General features: G+C 35.9%; 1 protein-coding gene across 1 annotated transcript; it reads left to right on the top strand.

Moving 5' to 3' along the window:
- Positions 1-1,858: 1,858 nt before the first annotated feature.
- Positions 1,859-22,853, top strand: LOC135792499 (tubby-related protein 4-like). Its single transcript, XM_065303152.1, is given in 12 exon segments — positions 1,859-2,018; positions 17,014-17,178; positions 17,258-17,285; positions 17,288-17,439; positions 17,543-18,355; positions 18,427-18,969; positions 19,030-19,378; positions 19,381-20,968; positions 21,021-21,043; positions 21,046-21,212; positions 21,271-21,462; positions 21,522-22,853. Coding segments are annotated over 12 exon segments (4,233 nt in total). The 5' UTR covers positions 1,859-1,922; the 3' UTR covers positions 21,639-22,853.
- The last annotated feature ends 337 nt before the right edge of the window (positions 22,854-23,190 follow it).

The following is a 23,190-nucleotide window of genomic DNA, read 5'->3' as shown; positions in this document are numbered from 1 at the left end:
TACATACAAAATAATATTTACTGACATTTTGTGTCATGATACATCAATAACCAACAACAAAATCAAAATGAAGAAAAATCACAATCTAAAACTATTCCTCTTGCTTCTAATGATTGAAAAAATAGCATCACAAAGAAAATCCACAGAAAGAACAAATTTGGAACATGCTATTAAGAAGCTCTCTGCCGAATCATCCCCGGATTACATCCAAGATTATTGCGATGGCCCACAATGTCTGTACGAGCACAGTCAGGATAAACATACACTAAAAAATATTACCATCTCTCCTACGGAAGCCGCAGCCCAATTACAAGCATATTGCGCTCGCCATCACAAAAATTTACCATGCAAAACACGCTGTCGTCGACGCGAAACCTGTGGAAACATCGACAGTCCCTACAAATCACTTTCAGATGCAGCTCGCTTTATCATTCGTGATAATATTAACATGTTACGGGATATAATATCATCTGGAGCACATCGTGACCACTTCCCTACGGCTGCAAACATGCGTGTCATCAACTACGATCTGGAATGTGAATTCTTCGCTGGGTGCTATCTCAAAGGCTGTTTCAATCAAGATGTGTATCCGAAAATCGCGCTAGATGGCACGCATCTAGGCGCGACTGGTTATGGTTATGTTAGTTTCAATATGACCGTGAACCGTATTGATATACCCCAGATGATTATGGCTTTCACGGCGTGGACGTACAGTGCATATGGAGCAAGCAGGAAATATCCGTATAACAATCCTAATTTCTACGATTTTTTGCTGCATGATAAAATACCGAATTATTCGAATGATTTCTTGCAAATGTATGCAGCCAATACAACACACATTGGATGCGCTTTGTACAATCGGAATTTATCTAGTCATTTGATTTTCTATCAGTTTTATTGTGTCTATCGGCAAGCGTTGATCTATACGAAAAACTTTGAGTTGTATAAAATAGGTCCACCTGCTTCTGCTTGTGACGAATGGGGTGAAAAAGTAAGTTCAGCATATTTTGGGCTGTGTGGAGAGGTTAGACTGTTATCTGATGATGAATTTGTACCTTTTATGGATTTAAATTCATCTACGCATAATTCTTTTCCCTTAAAGTTAATATTTATGTTATATTTAACTTTATTGGTTATATAAAATATACATAACCTTGTTTTGTAAGTTACAAATCAAAATAACCTAATTTTTAGGTTTGTTTCTCTAGTAAATAACAAAATTTAATGAAATGTTTTAGATGTTTGCTGATAGATGGCAGTGGAGTCAAAATGCGTGCACTGTTCACCCCCTAAAGATATCAAAATCAATATATGATGGTGGCGGCGGCGGCGGCAGTGGTTCAGGCGTTTGCCGCACTCACACGCCGCTCGATATGTGTGCGTGGCGCGATGTGCCGGCGGTAGGGGGACGGCGCGACGTGTGCATAGCTCTGCGCGGGGGTGGCGACAACGCGCAGTCTGTACGGACTGTGTGGCGGACGGTTTCGGTGGTGCGCGCCGCCGTCACATCATAGATCTGTGAAAAATCACTGAAAACAAAACTAAACACAAAAAACAATTCACCAATCCAACAAACCAATACTGCTTCGGTTGTAAAAAGGGTGCGTGCGTGTGGTGTGATGAAAATGTGGAGCACACACATCGCGCAAGATGTGTAAAGATACGGAAAACGTGCGCGTTGCCATAGATAAGACAGAAATTTAATTGTTAGTTGTTAGTTAGGCGTATTTGGTGTTAAATATTAAGGATATGTGTGGAGGGACTTGTTTTGCGCGGTTTTGAGACAGGTGGCATGGCCGTCAGAGGAAAGAAATTATTATTAGGTAAAGGTAAAGTGCGTGGGGTTTGTAGGGGTTGATTTCTGGACGTTAACGCAGGTGTGCTAAGAAAGGTGCAAGCCGCAGCGCGACGCTGAAAGGAAAATGCATTTACATTTCGAGCGAACCTTGAACGCGAAAAGCGACTGCTCGATATTGTCGCTCACATGGATGGGAAAGGTGCCAGATGAACTTCCAGAAGTGAGTATTTAGTTCTAAATTGTTTTAGAATAAAAATTAAGCGTGAAAAAGTTGAAAAAACGTGAAAATTAAGCAAAAAACAAAAAAAATTTAAAAATTTTAGAAAAAAATGCAAAAAAAATTTATTTTAACTTTAAAAATTTATATTTTCTATAAAAAGCTCTTATTTTTTAAATCTAAATAAAGCACTCAATAAAGGTTGATGCTCCGTAAATGTTAAAGTGTAAAAGTTCACAATTCCTCATTTATATTCCATACAATGCTTCAACTGCGAGCAAGAAGACTGAATATAAACTGTAAAACAATTTAACATTTTTACTCCTTGCAAACTTTACACTCAAAACAAACAAAAAAAAACGTGAACAGTATCTAATCCCTTCGAGTTCATATAATTTGTGTTTTCCCGAGCGCATTTTTCACAATAAGAAACAAGAAGAGCAAAAAAACGCGAAGAAAAAAAAACACAGTCGGTTTTACTTTTTTACTTGACTCGATTTACATATTTTTAGGACGACAAAGTGCAGACAGTACACGCATAAACTATTTAAGTAGCAGGCTTGCATGCGAGAAAGCTCAGGCTTGGGAAATCCGATGGGAATGAAATGCCAACATTGCCAACAAACAGAATGCGGGTGCGGGAGGGCAAAAAAAGCAACAGTTGGAGTTGAAGAGGAAAAAATAACCTCAAACATTACCGTAAAAAATTAGATGAAATTTTTTTGGTTAAAAACTGATTAATTGCTTGGAAAAACTGAGATTTCTCTTACAATTAATAACACAATCATGAAATCTTTTATTGTTACGTGTTTTTAGAGTAGTTAAAGCAGATAGAAATGAAAAGTTGAGTTTAATAATAATAGACGGTATGAATTTATGACTTTTGTGCTTTTAACTTCTTCATTTCGTGGATTTTTTGTTTCGTTTTTGTATTTATGACGTGAAATAAAAGAACAGTATTGTGTTGCGTCGTTTTCCACATTGCCCCGCTGAAATTTCGCGAAAGTTTTGACTAACTTTGAAAAGTTGAAGAAAGTTTCAGTCCCCGAGGATCAATAAAATGGCGTGTGCAAAAACTTTCCAGTTTTCATCTGTTCGCTAAAAAAATGCAAAAAAGAATAGAAATGATTAATTTCACTGTATTTTAATTAAACGTAAATTTTTCTGTAAAATTTATGAACTGAGACAATGAAAATTTTAATTTTTCATTCTCTGTGAGAAATAATTAGTCGTAAATTTTCCAAACGACTTGTTTACTAATTCTCCACTTTGCGGTGTCTTTCCACCAAACAAACCGCTTTCTTTCCTAATCAAATAAACACTCACCAACTCAACTCTGCGGCCATTCACGCAAATAAACATAAATTTCGCACATAATGAACATTTACGTTCACTTTCGTTGTTTTTGTAATTTTCACGCAACTCTTACCCCTGGGGGACAAAAACAACATTATTCCAGCATGTTTTAACTCATAATATAATTTAGAAGATACTTGTAGCAGCACGGAGCAAAGTGTAAAGGTGTAAAAGCAACCTCGGTCAAAGTGGAAGACGTGGAAGCGTTGAAGGTAATTTTGAATACGACTGCGTATGCTTTCAAGTGGAATGTGGGAAACGTGAGTGGAAAGTTAGGAAGTGAAGGAAGAGGAAGGAGGGAGTATGTGTGCGTGTATAACTGTTAAAGTTTAAGTTGTAGGTGCGTGGAAATAAGAGGGTGGAAATTGTGGAAGGCAGGTACGAAGGTACTCGAGCAAGTCGTGGATGTCGTGGAGAATTCGTAGACGTACGAGTACCAATGAATACTAGACAAATAGGCAGCGGGTTACTTTCGTTAGTTAAAGTTTAAGTTAAAGTTTAGTTTGGCATGTAGACATGATTAGAAGATTAGAAAAGCACGAAAGTTACAAAGTTAATCTTAAACTAACAAACTAATCTAAGTTTTTTAGAGAGGTTTTCTTTTAGGATTTACGGTAAAAAATTAATAATTAGTATTGGTAGTTTTATAAAAACTAAGTAAAAGTTAAACACTTACTGTACGCTATACCCTCACAATTATAAAATTATAAATTTTTTATTCACGACATAGAAATTTTAAAATGAATTTTCTTCTTTGGTTTTGTATGAAAAAAGTGGTACTTTAGTTACGGGCGGACAAAACCGTGACTAAAATTATACTTTAGTAACGCGGACTTTAGTCACGGAGTGGAGTACGCCTGCTGCATTTGCATACAGTTGGCACAAGAATACATAAGGAAATACTTGCCTACGCTTTATATTACTTTAATCTCGTGACAAAAACTGTCGCATTTTAGCCACGCCCTTGAAACATTATATAATGCTAGCAGCTTTAGCCGCGGCTTCGCTCGCGAATAAAATAATAGTTGCCGTACGCGTCTGGTCACACCAGAAGAGTAGCAGTAAAGTACAGGGCTGGCGGGAAGTTGGAAACAGAAAGTATAGTCTATGGAAGTATAGTGTACAGTCTCCATAGGTGTGATCAATTGGATTTGTTGTTGATGTTGACGTAGCTGTCAGTGCTTAATACAGTGTGATAATACGATGTGATATGGAGTACCTATAGTACACTTAGGTTTTAGGCTTTATTTGCTGCCGCGGAATGCTAGATATGGCGTTAAGAAGTAGTCAAATAGCCAGATGCTGAAGTATCATTGGCTAAACAATTTCTTTATTTTATTTAAAAATAAATTTTTTTTTTATTAAATAAAAAGTAGCCTATAATAATAACATTCAACGGAGACCACTAATAATATGTGAACAAATTTTCATATGATCGGTTAGAAATGGTTTTGCGTGAAAGTGAGCAAACATCAGGACGTTTCGCATTTTATAATATTAGTAGGGATAAATTACATATTTTTGCTGCAATTTCTTTCAATTTTTATTTAAAATTTCTCCAAAAAGGAAAAATAATTCTTTTATCTTTTTATAATTTTCTATATGATACCATTACTTTAACTAACTACAAATTTATTTTTCGGCCGCAACTTGCCTTTAGATCTAGAGTATTTAAAATTCATTTTGTGCAAATATAGACGCTTCTTGGTGTGTGTTCTTACTCACACCATGTTGAAGTGAATACTCATGGTGCTGCAATATATAGAACGGCAAGTTTGCTCTTTGCACAACTTTGCAGTTTGTATGTACTCGTCTCTGCGTAATTACGTTTCCCCTGCGAATTGTGAATCCTTAGAATTGAAAGACAAAACAGGACGCGCATCAGAACACCTTTGTGATGTTGTTGTGACAAATGAGTCATTGCTGCAGTAATGCGCTAATTAAAGCCACTATCTACAGATATACATACTAGTACGAGTACGAATACTAACAACACTTTTATACTCGTGGAAGTACACCTAAGAAAAGGAAAAGAGAAAATATAAGACGTAAGACGTAAGACGCAAGAAAAAAAAGTTGGGATTACACGCGACTGCAACGAATTGAAAACATTTCACGGCTTAGCATTACGAATCCTTAGAAATGTTAGAAAATGTAAGAATACGGAAGGATATTAAGGATAAACCTGTTAAGACAAATTAAAGAAATGGAACATTTGTTTACTATAATAAGGAAAATAGTGGAATTTATGTAAAAATATTAATTTTATGGCTAGAACACTAAATTCTAACTTCTATAATTTTATTTTTAGTTTTTTCACGGTTTTGAGACATAGAAAGTGGTATTTTAAACACGGATGGCCATGGTCGTGACTAAAAGTACTTTAGTCATGGGTTTTAGTCACGGGTTTCAGCTTGTGCTTGCGCATAGTGCACATTTGCCTAAGCTATAGCACAAGATAGAAAATCTTTCTCAGAATAAAAAATCCAAAAATCCTCTGTAAAAATTTAATTGATTAACCGGTATAAATTTCCACAAACACTATGGTGCTGTCCGTCAAGCCAAAATTAATTTAAACGAAAAGTTTGCTCCTGTTTTCAGCTGAAATTAATTTAACAAACGAGTTTGACCCTGTCCTTTAATTAAATTAATATTTACTGACAATATCGGACTTGTTTTTATCAAAAAAATTAAATTGATTGAAACTAACTAATCGTTTAAGTGCAAAAAAGGTTTTAAAATGCTTGAAACCCATTATATCCAGTCTATGATGCAGAAAGATTAAATTATTCCTGTGATATAGGAAATTCAGCACGGTTTTTACACAAAAACTAATAGTTTAAATAAAATAGTATAGAATATGATATTATAAAGAGTTTTTTCTTTAGTTGAAAGAAAAAATTCTATAATTTCATGCTTCAATGAATTTATTCATGATTTTATTGAGAAACTTTAATGAATCTAAGTGATCCAAGTCTTCAAACTTGAGAAGCAATTACTTTTCTAATTACGACCATTACGACCCATCCAATCTTGAAGCGAGATTTGTCCTGCAGTCGACATTTCAATATCTCAACTTCTCAAGTGTTTTCATTCACTTTTTCCTTTTCTTTTTTTCTTTTATTTAGCGATAGATTCAACAATTTTTCACAATAGAAAATATCTATTCTGTAAATTAGTGAAATGTGACAATTCAAAGTCGATGTTGACGCATCATCACAAAGAATCGCGATAGGGTGGATTGTCCTTCCGATTGGGGTGTGAATTTACCCAAGCGTTAATGCCGCGCTTATCAGATGCGGGATACAAATCCGTGGTGAGATACCAAACGATGTGTGAACATGAATAACCTTATCAAACCACACCAATCCACACCAATCAAAAAAACCACCCTTATTTTATTTTTTGATTGTTTAACGAACTTTAACGAAGAAAATTTTGAATTATTTTTTGTTTTATATTTGCGTGTGTTCACATGAGTAATTTTTGATCATTAGGTGTCAGAGACACAAAACATCCGCCATCCCTTCGTCCTCATCCTCATCCCCAGTTTGGAGTCGAGTGCTCGACGCCGGCTTAACGCCCGAGTCGGCGATTCTGGGGCCGAAAGGACCACTTGAAAATTGCACACTTCTCGCTAACGCCCAAAGCACACACGAACACAACAAAGCCACGGCTGGGAAAAGCAAAGGAAAACAGAAAGCAGGGACGCCGCCAGCGGGAAGGCGAAATTCAGGCGGATGCTAAAGTCGTGTCACTGGCAGCGCTGTGCGCCTGCAGCTGTTGAGCTTTCGAGCTTTTGCAAAATTTACTCACAAACGTAAAAGACTCATGTCGTAAATATTGTAAGGTAGACAACCAAACATACATACAATTATCATCTTATGATCTTTTTACTTTTTTGAGCTATTTAAGCTTATAATCTTGTTATTTCAAACAAAAATTTAGCGAATTATTATTTCCTGATGAGTTTTTGAGCTCCAAATACGAAAAATACGTTTTTTTGCGCTTTTCTTTCAATTTTTAACGAGTTTTTCTCAACGTCCGGTTTTAATGGACCTGAGTGTACAAAAACATAATCCCGAACACATATGTGCTGGGCCGTATTTGTCATAAAGCCAGATGGACGTGTCGTAAACAATTTGCACGATTATCTCTCCGCTCGTTTCATTAGGGTGCAATCGGCGGAAGCACACGACTCGCATTTTACATTTTTGACGCTTATTTGGATCGTGCCGTGCAGTTTTATATCAGTGAAAGCTCGCAAGGGTAAACAAGCTCGTATTACTCACAGAGAAAAATGAAATATATGAAAAACTAAAACTGGGTCAACGTATTAAAACCAAGGACGCAATGTTAAAATAAAATGTGAGATGAACACGAAAGGTTTTTTAATAGTAGGTAATATTTGCGCATGCGCATCACATTGTTTGTTTTTAGTGTTCGCTTGAGTTAGTTTTGATTAAATTTCAGCGACAGGTAGCAACCGATGAATTTCGCTCACATCAATTCTACGATTAAGTATTCTCGCATTTTCACGACGTGTAGAATCTTAGGGGTGTGAACTGCGGGCGCAAACAGCGCGAGCAAACAGGAAACGGCGTGCGAACCGAAAATGAAAAGCTCAAGGTTTTGCGGGTTTATACATTCGGCGGCGAGGCGAACATAAATCACGCTTGTTATTGCATAACAGGGTGCGAAATTGCGTGGCTACTTTTTGCGGGCCATGAGATTTTACATTTACAAAAAATAAAGAAAAAAAAAACAGCGAAAACAGATTTAAACCTAAAATTGTGATTTTAAAATTTAAAATTTAGGAAAATATTTGGTAAAATGGCTAAAAGAAGTGGCTAAACGGTTTTAAACACTTAAACAGCGCGTATGGGCGAACGCAAGCTCCACCCCGTGACTAAAACTCGTGACTAAAGTACTTTAGTCATGACTTTGGCCGCCCGTGTTTAAAATATTACTTTTATGTCTCAAAACGTAAAAACAAATTTAAACCTAAAATGATTTAAATTTTAAAATTATTCAAAATTTTAAATTTCAGAAAATATTTGTACACAAATATAAAAAAATATAGAAGAAGTTTAGATATTTAGAGGGTTATGTTGATGTATGTTTATTTTACGTTATCACACCGCAGGTACATGCAATATATCCTCACATGACGCACGAGACGCATAAAAATATACGTCACTAAACAACCCCTGAATTTATATAACACCCTATTCATGTTTTTTGTTGCGGGAAAACAAACAGAAATTAATTTATTTCAGAGATTTATTTTTGTGTGTAGTCGCCAATGAGTTGCGTAATGTGCAACATAACGAGACGAGCGCTAATTGCGGGAGCGCACGAGTGCGGCGTTCATTAATGCAATTATTCTCGGTGCCAGTCCGCACTGAAATTGGGAGGTGCAGTTTGCATGCGGTGCAAAATAAACCACAAGACCACCTCATACCATAAAACAAATATATCAAGGTATTGCATAACCGCATTACAAAAATAAATAGTAAAAGTATTAAAGAATATATTAAGTACTAGCTTTAATCCGCGGCTTCGCTCGCGAATATCTAAAATAATAAAGTTGCTTCCGTACGCGTCTATAGCCACAGAAGAAGTAACAATGAAGTAGAATGGCGGGAAGTTTAAAATGGCTGAAAGTATAGTCTATGGAAGTATAGTGTACAGTCTCCATAGTGTAGTCAATTGGATTTGATGTTGACGTAGCTGTCGGTAATACAGTGTGATAATACAGTGTGATGGTACTATAGTACTTAGGTTTGAGCTTCATTGCTGGAATGCTAGATGGCGTTAAAGTAGTCAAATAGCCAGATGCAGAGGTATTATTGGCTAAACAATTTCTTTATTTTATTTAAAAAAAATTTTTTTTATTAAATAAAAAGTAGCCTATAACCATTCGGGGACCACTAAGAATATGTGTACAAATTTTCATGATGATCGGTTAAGTAGTTTTGCGTGAAAGTGTAACAAACATCAGGAATTTCGCATGTATAATATTAGTAGGGATCAAGTGGCTAAACGGGTGTTTTAGTTACGAGATTGATGGTCTTGTGCTTCACCGTAGGCAAATATTCAGCCGTAGGCTTCACCCCGTCACTAAAACCCGTGACTAAAGTACTTTAGTCATAACTTTGGCAATCCGTGTTTAAAATACCATTTTTATCTCTCAAAACCACAAAATACTGATAAAAACCATATAAAAACGAAATTTATAGTAATTTAAAGGTTTATATTGCCGCTATGTGTGTAATCAATATGATTGAACAATATCTACACAATATAATTCCACAAAACAATTTATTTGCTTGAATAGTCATCATTACAACAAGATTAAATTTATCCCTCTGTTGAATTTAATCGGATTTACTCAAAGAACATAAATCAATTGTTTGACGTTGGTTATGTAGTGGAAGATTTAAGATTGAGCAATATATTTGTATTGGCAATTGCACAAAAACCAATTTTCCGCTATTGTTTCCAGCAGCCGAATTAAAATAAAACACTCCACAGGACGCAGTACTCAACCGGATACAATCAGAATACATAAACGAAAGTGTTTTGTTATTAAATTTATCAAAATGAAGAATGAAAAAGCTTTCATTGTTAATAAGGTTAGTTATGATTCACTTAACTTACCCTTGCTCGTCTTTGGCAAGTATGGCGGAATCCCCTTTCTGCTGGTCAACTCCGATGGGAACGTAACAAATGTTCCGACTGTCTGGAGGCAGAGAAACAAGGAAACAAGGCGCGGTCGGTATTATTTCCTTCCATTTACGAAACACTTGGAGCAGGACAATGGAAATTGCAATGAGAATAGAGTAGAAAGGTCCTGGAGGGATCATATTTAATAACTGGCAAAATTATTGCTTCAAAGAAATCTATAATATAAAAATAAATCAAAAAATCTGTTGGTAAGCGCATAACTCAATAACGCTTTGACCAATTTGGTCAATTCTTTTTTTAAAATGTTTATTAAAGTCCAAAGATGGTTTTTACGGCAAGAAAAAATTGGATAATGCTCGGGAAAACCCTAAAAACAGCCCTTTTCTATAGGATAAAAGTTGGCATTGAGATTCAATCATAGTTATAGTTAAATAGTTGAATCCTAGATGGCGCGCTGAAGTGCATTATTAGCAATTCTTTATATAATTAATTTCTTTAAAATAAAATGACGAATCGTATTGATAGAATTGACACATACTATGTCTAGAACAAGAGAGTAAAACCAAATTACATTTTTATTAAACACTAATCATATATTCATCAAAATCAATGATTATTTATCATTAAAATGTTTTCCCTTTTTCATTTCTTTGTTTTCTATTTTCCCGTATTTTCCACCTTTACATTAAGTTTCCCACTAGCATTTGGCGAGGCCATTACTATTCTAGTTCGAATTTCCTTCTTTGTTTTCGCCTTTGTCTACTAGATATCTTGTGATACTAAAGTATTAGACGTACTCGTATTACAAGGGAGTGAAGTGGTTTCGTCCGAAAGTAGAACTAACGAGCAAACAATGAATGCCACGAAACGAGCAAACAACTTCACCCACATCTATTTACTTCTATCTCTAATATCTTAAGAGAAATAAAAAAAAGAGAAAAAAAAGTTTCTGTTTTTGTTATTGTGTGTTGACCATATTGAGGTTAGATGAATATACATAACCTCACTCACCTACTTGTAGAAATTCATGTGTAATATCTACGTTCATAAATCTAAATTGATTTATTGCGTCAATAAAACTTGCAGACAGGGAAACATGTAACATCCCCTCTAGTTAGTTGCATCAAAGCACCCACGCTGAATGAATGCACTTTATCTACCAGTATAAATTGTATAAATTGCGTTTTCCTTCGTTCTTCGCTTGCCAGTTCCCGGAATACGTTCCACACGCGCGCAAACACGTACGTTGAGTTATACATGAAAAAGATCAACAATCAGATGTGATTTTATTATCTTCTTTGTTACATTCGTAGAATAGATATCAGCACTTCCCCGAACCACGACTACCTGATACCAATCAAGAAATAATTGAAAGTTCTATTTTTATTGGGGTTTAAGAAGCTTAGTTATTGGGAAAATAATAATTTTACGGTTTTAGAGACATAAAAAGTGTATTTTAAACACAGCAGGGCAAAACCATGACTAAAATACTTTAGACACGGATTTTAGTCACGGAGTGAATAAAAACACTCGCTTTTAATCAATTTCGTGACTAAAACTTTCGTTTAGCTACTTGATACTTAATATATTATTATAGAGAATAAAATTAAGTGAAACTCGGTTATAAGGTGGATTTTTTTCACATTTGCATTGAAAATATCACGTTGTGAAAGAGGGTGACGTGTAATGCACGTTTAATGTTATTGAATTACTCGCTGCGAGCAAAGGGTCGCGAGGGTAAAAAAATTGGTCACGTATGCAAACTGCATGATACACGCATGAAAAACATGATACATGATATTCAGAGGGTAAAAATGATCAAATAAGATTCTCCACTCCACAACTGCATTTTATCCTTATGTAAATAAAAAATAAAAAATAAATTTTTTTCTTTTTTCTAGGTTGTTATTAAAATGATTATTATTATGATTTGAAAATATTATAACTCAGATTAAGACCTAGATACGCATTTAACTAGTTTAACTTTAACTGATGGTGGTTACCCGAAGGGCAGCGTGGCACGCAAATTATGCAAACTTTTACGAGTTTTACGCTTTGAGCTTTTTCGCCAAGAAGCCGCGAGCTTTTAAGTGCGCCGTGTGCTCAAGAAATTCATTAGCGTACTAAAAATAACTCCGCACTAGAGAAACCTGGAGACGTCTAGTGGATAAAGAGCAAATGCCCACAAATGCAAAGCACGCAGAATAAATAAAAAATTAAAAATTCAATGCAATTTTTTCTCTACATCACATCGAAAACAAACAGAAAAAAATTATGCTTGGTAGACGATTTTTTTGACCTTGAAATTCAACAAATTCTGATGATTCAGATGAAGATTCAAGACTACTGGGCAAAAAGATAATAAATTTTCTCATGTTTACTCTTAGGTTGTTTGGCCCACGACACGAATGACGTTGGTAATATACAGAGTGTTAAATAAAACACCTTCAAAAACTTATTTTTGCGAGTATATTCAATATAAACATTTAGTATTGGGTATAATGTTTCAAGGACAAACAAAAAGAAGGACATTGTAAGGATGTGTCGAAGGGGGTGGAGATTGGCGAAGGTCTCGATATTTTTCTCGTCTTGCCCGTGCCTTGCCAATAATTCAAAGGTTACCATCCACCTCCGGTGAACAGCGCATAGATTCATAACTTTGAAGGTCAAATAAGTTACTGTACTGACTATACAACCATAAAATTAAATGTTTTACTGTTTTAGACATTTAGTTAGTTACAACATTTATAACTCCAGAACGGCTGGACGGATTTTCATGATATATGATTTGTTAGATTCATATTTGCTCCAAATAGAAGAATAATTATTAAAATTTTAGAAATAATGTTTTAAAAGGTGTTAAATAAGGGATTAAAATTTATATAGGGATTTATTAATAGTTATAGTTAAATAATTGATTCATAGATGGCGCTAAAGTGCAATATTAACTTTTCCTTAGCTTATTTATTAATAAAATTGATAAATAGGAAATGAAAGTTAAATAATTTTTAATAAAAACTTTAAAATAAAGCTGCGTCTTATATTTTGCTGTTTACAACATGAATTTTCGACTGTTGCTAAGCTTATACAAATTAATCAAAGAAATGACTTGTGTAATACTCAATGTAAAGGCAATTTCGCTGTGAATCAAAACGATAATTAAGCAAATAATTACTTAATTTGCCCGCGACTCTTGTGGCCATTCAATTTCGCTTCTTTCTCCTCATCTGCACGCCTCCGCCCACTCGATTTCGTTAATTAAGAAGATTGCGTCCTCAGCGCGTCGTTTCATTAACTTGTTAATTATCTCCGTGTTTTCTTCGCAATGGCATTGTTGGTTTGTTGGTTGCCTAGCTGACTTATGAAACCCACAATATTCATTATTCTTTTGAAGCGTGTTGTGGAAATTTTTCGTAAATATGGAATTGTGGAATATTTTCGACTGAAATGCAAAAATATGTATATTGTTTGTCGATGGAGGGTTGAAAAGGAGTTGATAAGGGGTGGAATATGATGGATGATGAAGAATATATACTATTTTTTCTCGTTTGCAAGGGTTGTGGGGTTTGGAAGAGTGATGATTGAAATGGCGGTTGCAATTCTTTATAAAACGGCATTTTGTGGAACTGGGAAAGTTAAATTGTTAATTTCCGGTTTACACTTTATTTTCTTATTGAAAAATCAATATAGTTTTACGTTTTCAACCCTTAAATGCAAAAGTCGTTATTTTTTGTGTTTTTCCATAGAAAAATTCAATATTATTCAATTCCGCATTGTGTTTTCTTATTTTAAGAGGGTGAATTGTATAGAATAGGGTGGAATATATTAAATATATCTTAGGGGTAGTTTTCAACGTGTTATTATACATGAATGCATCAAAATATCTTGGTTTTTAATAGAAAAAATGTAAAATATTTAAAAAAACACTTAAAAAAATTTCTTTTGAGTTTTTTGTTTGATCTTTGATGTATTATGCTAATATATTTTGCACCCCTTGTCAATTAACCCTCCCAACAACCCATATCCATCACTTTTACTCTCATTGACACTCAAAACCTTTAAATTTAGACTTGTATTTTGTTTCTAACATATTGACAACTCAATTTTGACCTTGCTACCCCCATAAATCTGCAACACAAATTTTATACCATCCCCTATTCGTAAATAGTGTATCTCACCAGTACTGTCATTACATTTCCAGTAGAATAGTATAAGTATTCGATCACTTGTACTTTTCAGTGTGTAATGTTTGACTCAACAACTTGCACCCTCTGAACTTCTCTTATCCACCCGCCTTAGGGGTGCATTCACATACGCATGTCAAATAATCCACCCTCTAATTGCGTTGGACGCGGTATCTTTAATAGTTAATTGCACTTTCGGGACTGTTGAGTGTTTATATGGCGCATCGACCCTCTTCCCCTTTTTTTTTCTTCTTGATACAAAGGGGATGAATAGAAAGATCAGATGTTAAATGCCAAATTGCACTGGAATCTAATTTAGCGTAGTTTTACGCTTGGTATTATAATAGTAAAAATTTGTGGTTATGTAGAGAGAGTCATTTGCAGTGTGCGTTGTTTTAAGCTAATTAAAAGCAACGTAATGTCGTAATTAGTGGGTTTGTTTAGCCGCGCGTTCCGTTTTCTCATTTTCGTTTTGCTCTAATTACCAACGACAACTACCCCTAACGAGTAATCTTTCATTAATTCCATTTGTGCGCATGTCAAGTTATTAGAAATTCAAGAATAAACCCGGCAAGCATTTGCACAATGAATGAATTAATTAATTCTGCTGAATATATGTTAATTATGTAGTGTTTGTTTATTGTTATTAGTATTGTGCAACGTAAATAACGTAAATATGAAAATAAACTATTCATATGTTCATTACTATATTATTGCTATGCATTACTGTCTGATGGCGGTAGTGTGTTCTGAAAATATGATTAAAAAGTTGCCTACCACTTCCAACATATCTATAATATAAAAATAAATCGCAAAATCTGTTGGTAAGCGCATAAGTCAACAACGTCTAAACCAATTTGGCCAATTCTTTTTTTAAAATGTTTGTTAAAGTCCAATGATGGTTTTTACGGCGAGAAAAATTCGAATTATTGCAGGGAAAACTCTCTTCAAGATAAAAGTTAGCATTGAGATTCAATCATTGTTATAGTTAAATAGTTGAATCCGAGATGGCGCGCTGAAGTGCATTATTAGCTATTCTTTAAATAATTAATTTCTTGATAATAAAATTGTGAATCTTATTGATAGAATTGACACATACTATGTCTAGAACAAAAGAGTATAAACAAATTACATTTTTATTAAACAATACCGGGAAAATCTCGCGGAAAAAAACTATGAATAAAAGTAATGAATAAAAACTTGTAGATGTAAAATGAAAACTTACTAGAAATTCACATGACGCAAAATCAAATGATTTCCAATTAGTTTTCAATTTCCGTTCATTATCTGCAATTACCACTCCGCCGGGCATTGCACATTGCGTTAGGTGTAATTTCCGGTTTAAGTCCTGCGTCTAGGACTTGATTTGCAGTGAAAATAAAAACGCAAGCTTTTTCTTCGCTTACAAAGACGGAAATAAACGAGTTATGTGCGTGATCGGTTGGATGATAGATAGGTAGCAATAAATTGGCAATACATCATCGATCGTGGCTGCGTGGCACGTGTAGGGTAGTTTTATTCCCTTTATGAAACACCATCCAATCCTATTGACTTCTATTCAATTTCCAATTATTTCACATTTTACAATAAATTTATATTTATACAAAAAAAATTCAATAAAATATTTAATATTTTTGCATTTTGCAGCATCGTTAATTGAACAAAACATCCCTCGGTAATTTGATGAAATATTTATATCAGGCTATTTTTATCCGGGTGTGTGGAGGTGGCGAACGCCGAACAGGAACAACGTCACTATGGTGCAATGACGTCGGAACGATCGGAAGCTTCTAACCGAGGTTGAAAACACGAAAACACGCCATTTTTTTTTTCGTGAATATCCTCATGCGATTTATGTCATGCTCGATACTTAAATTTAAACATCAATTTGACAAGCTGGATTCAATATTTATTGCTACCGTGTACGGTTGAACTAGTTTTGACTTCCTAACCGTGATTTACATCAATTCCGCTTTTATTTGGGACGCAGGTGGCACTTATGTTATTTCGTGCTATTATTTACATTAATCATTCTTATCACGCATCTTATCGCGATCCAATCGTGTAGTATTATGTTTGGCAACAATTCATGTCAAACTCCTTCTTTAAATACAAGCAAAATCAAAATATTTACTGAAATTGTTGGTTTTTAGGTTATGTATAGACAAATAAACTATTTTAACTCCAAAAATATGTAATATTAATGCAAATTGTAATTAATTTCTTAAATAACGCAATATTTCATGTATAATTAATGATTTGTTAAAATTTGCAGTGTGCAGTACACGCGCCATTTTAAATTGCTAGTTTCACCTCCCATTTTGCAAGATAATTGATGCTATTAATAATTTACGTGTAACAATCAGTCATTTTAGTCCCTTCCCTGATGTTTCTTTGTTCACCTGCGCCTACCCCTCTTTACGCTCAAGTGGACATTCAATTTGCTACGTTTTTAATCGAATTTTAACCCTCTACGTCTGTTTTTTTGGCGCCACCACTTTTAACATTTTAAAACATGCATTACTGCGCGTCTCAGATAGATTGATTGCTCAGCTTGACGTGAATTTATGAATTTATGATGATGATGACTTTTGCAGTTTAAGGGAGGGTTTTACCCTCAACACAACCCTTATATTTTGCGGTTTTGCACTATAATCAAGCATGGAAAACAAAATTTTTATTAAATTCTTTGTTTTACTGCGGAATTCAATCGAATAGAATTGAAAACGTGCAAATCGTGTAAAACGGACGTGTTTTACGTGTTGCAGGACGAAGGGTGGAAGCTGAATCGCACGAATTACTATCAGGAGGGATGGCTGGCGACCGGAAACATTCGCGGCATCGTCGGCGTCACGTTCACCACCAGCCATTGCAAGAAAAACGTCGAGTTTCCCCTACGTACGAATTACAATCTACGCGGACATCGATCCGAAGTAAGTCTACACAAAAATTATTCCGAATTAAATCAAATCAACCCTTAAAACACTAAAAAACAAAATAAACATTTACTAGGTTATTCTTGTGAAATGGAATGAACCTTATCAAAACTAGCGTCGTGCGACAGCTCAGGGATCATTTTCGTCTGGATAAAATACGAAGGACGTTGGTCCATTGAGTTGATCAACGATAGGAACACCCCAGTGACGCATTTCTCATGGTCCCACGACGGTCGCATGGCCTTGATATGCTATCAGGTATTTACTCTACTTTACACCCTCATAAACCATACAAAAGTCATAAATTTTCTAATATCTCAACATCCTGACTCATGATTCATATTTCCTTTGCATTTTCAAGGACGGTTTTGTCTTGGTGGGATCTGTAGCAGGCCAACGTTATTGGTCCTCAATGTTAAACTTGGAAGCAACTATAACCTGCGGTATTTGGACCCCGGATGACCAACAAGTCTATTTTGGTACCACTAGTGGTCAGATAATTGTAATGGATGTTCATGGGGCAATGGTTTCACAAGTTCAATTAAGTTCGGATGTGGGTATTGTTTCAATGGCGTGGTCCTGTGAGAAATTCAAAATGGAGGAGGGTGATGAGAATGACCCAGGGGTTACTAATGCAGCGGAGAGGAAATTTGTCTTGGCTGTCAGTTTACAAAATGGGTTCATCTATCTGCTAAAGACTTTTGATGATGTTTCTCCAATCCAAATGGATACCAAGCTCCAGGGACCAGTTTGTATGGAATGGAGTAATTCCAGGGAGTTGTTAGCTGTTGCTGGTGTTACACTTGGTAGTAAATCATCACCAAATCAGAATCAGAATGCGAATCAAGGTCAAGGTCAAACACAACCCAATCAGGAATATGCTAATATGTTGAAGTTTTATAACGAGAAGGGTATTCTTTTGTATTGTATTAGTATACCTTACACCCAAGCCCCGGTAACGGCTTTAACTTGGGGTCACAATGACAAACGTCTTTTCTTGGCTACTGGTACGCAGATTCACATTGCTTGGGTTTCGAGAAGAATAGCAACCCTGCAATTGCTTTGTCGACTGAGGATCCATGATTCCATTTTGGGTGAGGGCCAGATTGTCGCGTTGCCACTGCCGCCGAGGATACGAAATCTCATTGGGAATCTATTTGCTCAAACAATTAGGGTAAGTTAAACTTTCATCAAAATTCAATTTACACATAATGCCAATCACAATCCAACCCTCCATTGTTCTAGTGTTGTGTGCCTGAACCGTCAGCACTGCGTGAGTTCGTCTCTCGACCACCCGTCGGGTCAGTACGACTTCATTGTACAATGATCCGCCATGACGAAGACAGCAACATATCTTCAGGCACCTGCTACACCCTGTATCTGGAATATCTTGGGGGACTTGTCCCTTTACTCAAAGGCAAACGTACGAGTAAAATACGACCGGAGTTTGTTATTTTTGACCCGCAGGTTGAAGGTAGGACCAAAATTTTTAAGTTTTTGTTTGATTTTAATGGTTTTTTGGTAGATTTCAGTGCGATTTCGTTGAATCACTGGTCTTCCGAATCGAAAAGTTCCGGTTCTTCAAGTCAATCAACAAGTGGGGGTAATTTGGCCAGCGATTCGTCGGACAGCGATCGGGACGAAGGATGCACGAGCTCACCGCGTCTGCAACGCCGACGCAAACGGCGTAATAAATCACGCTCGCGGAACAATTACGGCGACCGTTCGGGCCAGAGTTCCGGTGATGCAGACCCTGAAGACCTCGCTTATGTTGACACATTACCGGAAGTATGTCTTGATCTCTTTTTTACACCCTAATTGAGAATTAATTTTCTGGGGTTTTTATAGCATGTGAGATTAGTGGAAGTAACCTCAAATATATGGGGCACCAAATTTAAGATTCATGGGTTGGTCAATTCCGTACCAGCTAATTTGGGTCAAGTGACCTATAAGACATCTCTTCTACATTTGCAACCTAGGCAGATGACTTTGGTAATGACTGAATTACGAGATGATTTCCCAGTTGGTCCTGACCCTACCTTCAATCCAAATCTCTTCTCGGAAGATGAAGAGGAAATCTGTCAGGCTGAGGAGAAGGCTAGGTTACGGCGGGTGTCTATTGATAATTGTCCACCAATAGCGCCGATGTCCCCACGCGGTAGTCGTTTTACAAAACCCACAAAGGGACTTACTCAGGTGATAATACGTTATCCTCGACGACACGTCCAGGCTCGGGCCCTAGTGCAGTGGTACCTGCTTTAGCGAAAGCCGAATCATACGATGATGAAATTACAGAGGCTAGGTGTCTCTGCACCAATGGGAGTAATTCTAGTAGCAGTACAGAATCCGTCCGAGAAGGAATCATCACCAGCCAGCCACTGCATCACCATCATCAACTGCAACCGCTCATCACTACTCATCAACCACCGAAACATCCTACAAGTAGTGCACAAATATCTACGACTAGTTTTGTTGGCCAGCTTAGAAACTGTAATCTAACAATGGCCCTGGGAACTAGTGGTAGTTGTACACATTCCGGTCAAGTACAGAATCAACGCCATATTGCAATCTCGCCGCTTTGCTGTGACGGTGCAGTACCGGCTTTGCAATCGCCAAAAAACGCCGTTGCACCTTCGGATATCATATTCGAACGGCCCTACAACAACGTGGACTATAATCCATCCAGAAACGACTATCAGTGTCCGACGAGAAACCTAACTCTGAATTTAAACTCGGAGAAAATTAAAAATCATTCGGGTAGACCACCAACTGGAAGTGGTTTACAAGTGGGGCGGGGTTCACATAAGGATAAGAACCGCCCAAGTCCAAACACCATCGGTGCCACAATCAACCCAAATATTCAGGGGCCTTCACAAGGATTGAAAGAGATCCTATTCATAGATGAGGAGTCCAGCACGCCGGGACCTTCCACCACCACCACAACAATTGCTAGCAGTATTCCAATAAGTAATACCACCGTTGATACTTTAATCCGCACAGGACCAGGTTCAGTGTCAAATTCAAACACAGCACTTGGTTCCGGACCTGCGCCGATTGCCGACGCAATGGTACGGAGTTGTAGTGTTGGGTATTTGGATTTAGTTGATGCCCAAATTGTTCCCAATGATGTAGCATTACTAATGCTTCGGAAAGATGCTCCGAAACGTTTGGTACTCGTCAATCGTAAACATCGTCATCATAAGAAACAAACAAAGAAATCCCAGCAGACGGAGTTGAGAGAATGTCGCATGAACAAAACCCCGAATTTGAAGAACTGTGGGAAGTCTAAATCGTTAGATTCAAGCGACATTTTCCCACCTAACAATGACATCAAAGTCCAGCACAAAACCAAGGAGATTATTCCTGAGGTAATTGTTGATACTAAGAAATCAACAGCAGTTTCCGAAGAATCTGTGCAGATTACCAATCTGGGGAATTTATCTACAGTTAACAATAACAATCTAATTAATACTAACAATAATAATAATAATAACAAGAAGGAGCCTTCAAAGTTGAGTATATTTGTAAAGAGTCCATTGTCACGAAGGAAGAAAGACACATCTGATACGGAAAAGAATAATAAAAGTCGTAGTAGAAGTAAACAGAAGAAGAATGACAAGGGGGTAGACAGCCCAACGCACAAAAGTGGCATGTCTTTGCATACACACGCACTGGCAACGTTGGAGAATTTACTAACAAGGTTAAGGGAGGATGATGGGAGGTCCACACCACCAAATTCGCCTAGGTTACCAAGGAGTCAACCTGCATCGCCTGCGCCTTCTAAAAAGGTAAAAAAGGAATTTAATAGAACATAAATTAGTTTTAATTGTTTGATGTTTAGGTAAACGACCTCAAAGTGCATCTCAATAAGAAAGAATCTTCTTTCATCGCCGTTATTAGGTCGTAGAAATCGGAAGAATAAAAATCTGGAAAGTTCGGATGATGAGGTGACTGCCTCTGGTGATGAAGTTTGTAATGGGACAAATTATAAAGATTTAGAAACGTTCCAAAAGGCTCAGTTACGTCAAAAAGTAATTTCAGAAAATTTAAACACAAAATTTTTTTGCTTAAATTTTTGTGTTTTTTTAGTTAAAACGTGGTAAAATTGAACCAAACGGAAGCAACTGCAACAATCACGTGGTGCCTCAACGACGAGAGTTTGTAATGCACAATAAAGCGCCCATGTGGAACGAAAACAGTCAAGTGTATCAACTTGATTTTGGCGGACGCGTAACCCAAGAGTCTGCTAAAAATTTCCAAATTGAATTTCGTGGAAAACAGGTTTAAAATGAATAATTTTTAAGTTAGTAGTTTCTAAACATGGTTATGTTGTGTTTTAGGTTATGCAATTTGGAAGAATTGATGGAAACGCTTACACATTGGACTTTCAATATCCATTCTCAGCCCTACAGGCATTCGCAGTCGCGTTGGCAAACGTGACACAACGATTAAAATAAAAAACTTTCATTTTACAGAAACATCCAACCCCTAGTTGAACATATCGTATCATTAATATCGCTAACAACATAATTCAACACTACCCAAACGCATACGAAACGTAACATTTTATTCGTTTAATTTTTTTGGAAAATAAATAAGAAAAACGCTAAGACGGTGCCAAGAAAATTGCTTAAAACTAAATTTTACTCCCCCGGATGATAAGTACCTATAGAGTTAAGATTAAACGTAAACTAAACTCGTAAATTTGTACTTAAATCACTATAACACTACAAAATGGCGTTGACGCAAATCTCGTTACACGAATTTTTGCTACAAGTTCGTCAGAAAAGTTTTTAATAAAGACATAACCTTTTTAAAAGGTACGATTAGCGCTTTAACATAACCTAGGTTAAAAGATTTTGATATTTTTTGATTTTTTCATGTTTTGATATTGGATTCAATTGTTTTCGAAAGACATAACGAATTGTAGGAAACCGAGTGAACGATACGAACATATTTTAATACTCAGATGAACAAACCGTCCGCTTGGTGAACAAAAAACAAATTTTTAACACAAAATTGATTAAAATTAAACAAAAAAAGATGGTGGATGCTTCAGTAATGTGTAATGCTTTAATTTGTCTTTATTCACGACTATATTAAATATACTATATTATAGTCGTGAATAAAGTATAGTATTCTATGCTATCTATAATAATTTTTGCTTCAAAGCCAAACCAATTCTAATTTTAACATAAAAGACATGCAAACTCGCCAGTTTTACTCATTATTACTAATTTATTAGCTTCATCAACGTTGAATAGTCTTAATTGTTGATTTAACTAAACTAACTTAACCTCAAACTCCTTGAGATGTACATCTAGTTCGATTCTATTAGAAATTTGAAGTTTTTCGTTTTGAGAACCTAAGAAGAAATTCTGTTATACAATGTAGCTCAAATTTTGTTAACAAAACAAACACTATTGTAAGAATAAAATCTTTGTATGATATAATTACCGAAGTGAAGGCGATTACTGAAGTTTAAATAGTCGTAATGATCGTCTACGTAAACAAGTTAGTAATGTTAAGACGCATTTTTAATGAGATTCAAATCCAAACAGGAACGCTGTTTAAAAATACTGTCTAATCGGAGTACAACAAACTCGTATTATGATTGAAATGTGTATTTTTATTTGTTCATTTTTCAAGAATAAACAACACATTCAAACCAAGCCGACATCCAGAGTCCATAATTACTTCATCATTTGTCACGTAAACCAATGAACCAAAACGCTTGATAAAACGATGCCCTTGTTAAAAAACGACTAGTTTTTTGTCGTAGTTGAGACGAGTTGGTACTATTTATAAAAATGGTTTTAATATTTGTGTTGCAGATCGTTTTTTCGATGTTTTTCTGTTTTTATTTGTTTCCATTGTGTGGTGGATAAATGCATGGAGATATTCAAGAGGTTTAAAGGATGTTAAAGGGCCTAAACCATTTCCTATAATAGGAAATGTCACTGAACTTGACACAACAAGTAAATTTTATTATTATTTTTTCGTGATTTT

This window comes from Atheta coriaria, unplaced genomic scaffold (genome assembly GCF_025399875.1).
Source record: "Atheta coriaria isolate IRGN ID8LTWV9N9 unplaced genomic scaffold, Caltech_Dcor_3.1 hic_scaffold_5_pilon, whole genome shotgun sequence".
Lineage (NCBI taxonomy): Eukaryota > Metazoa > Arthropoda > Insecta > Coleoptera > Staphylinidae > Dalotia > Dalotia coriaria.
This window is presented reverse-complemented; position numbering and strand designations above follow the sequence as displayed.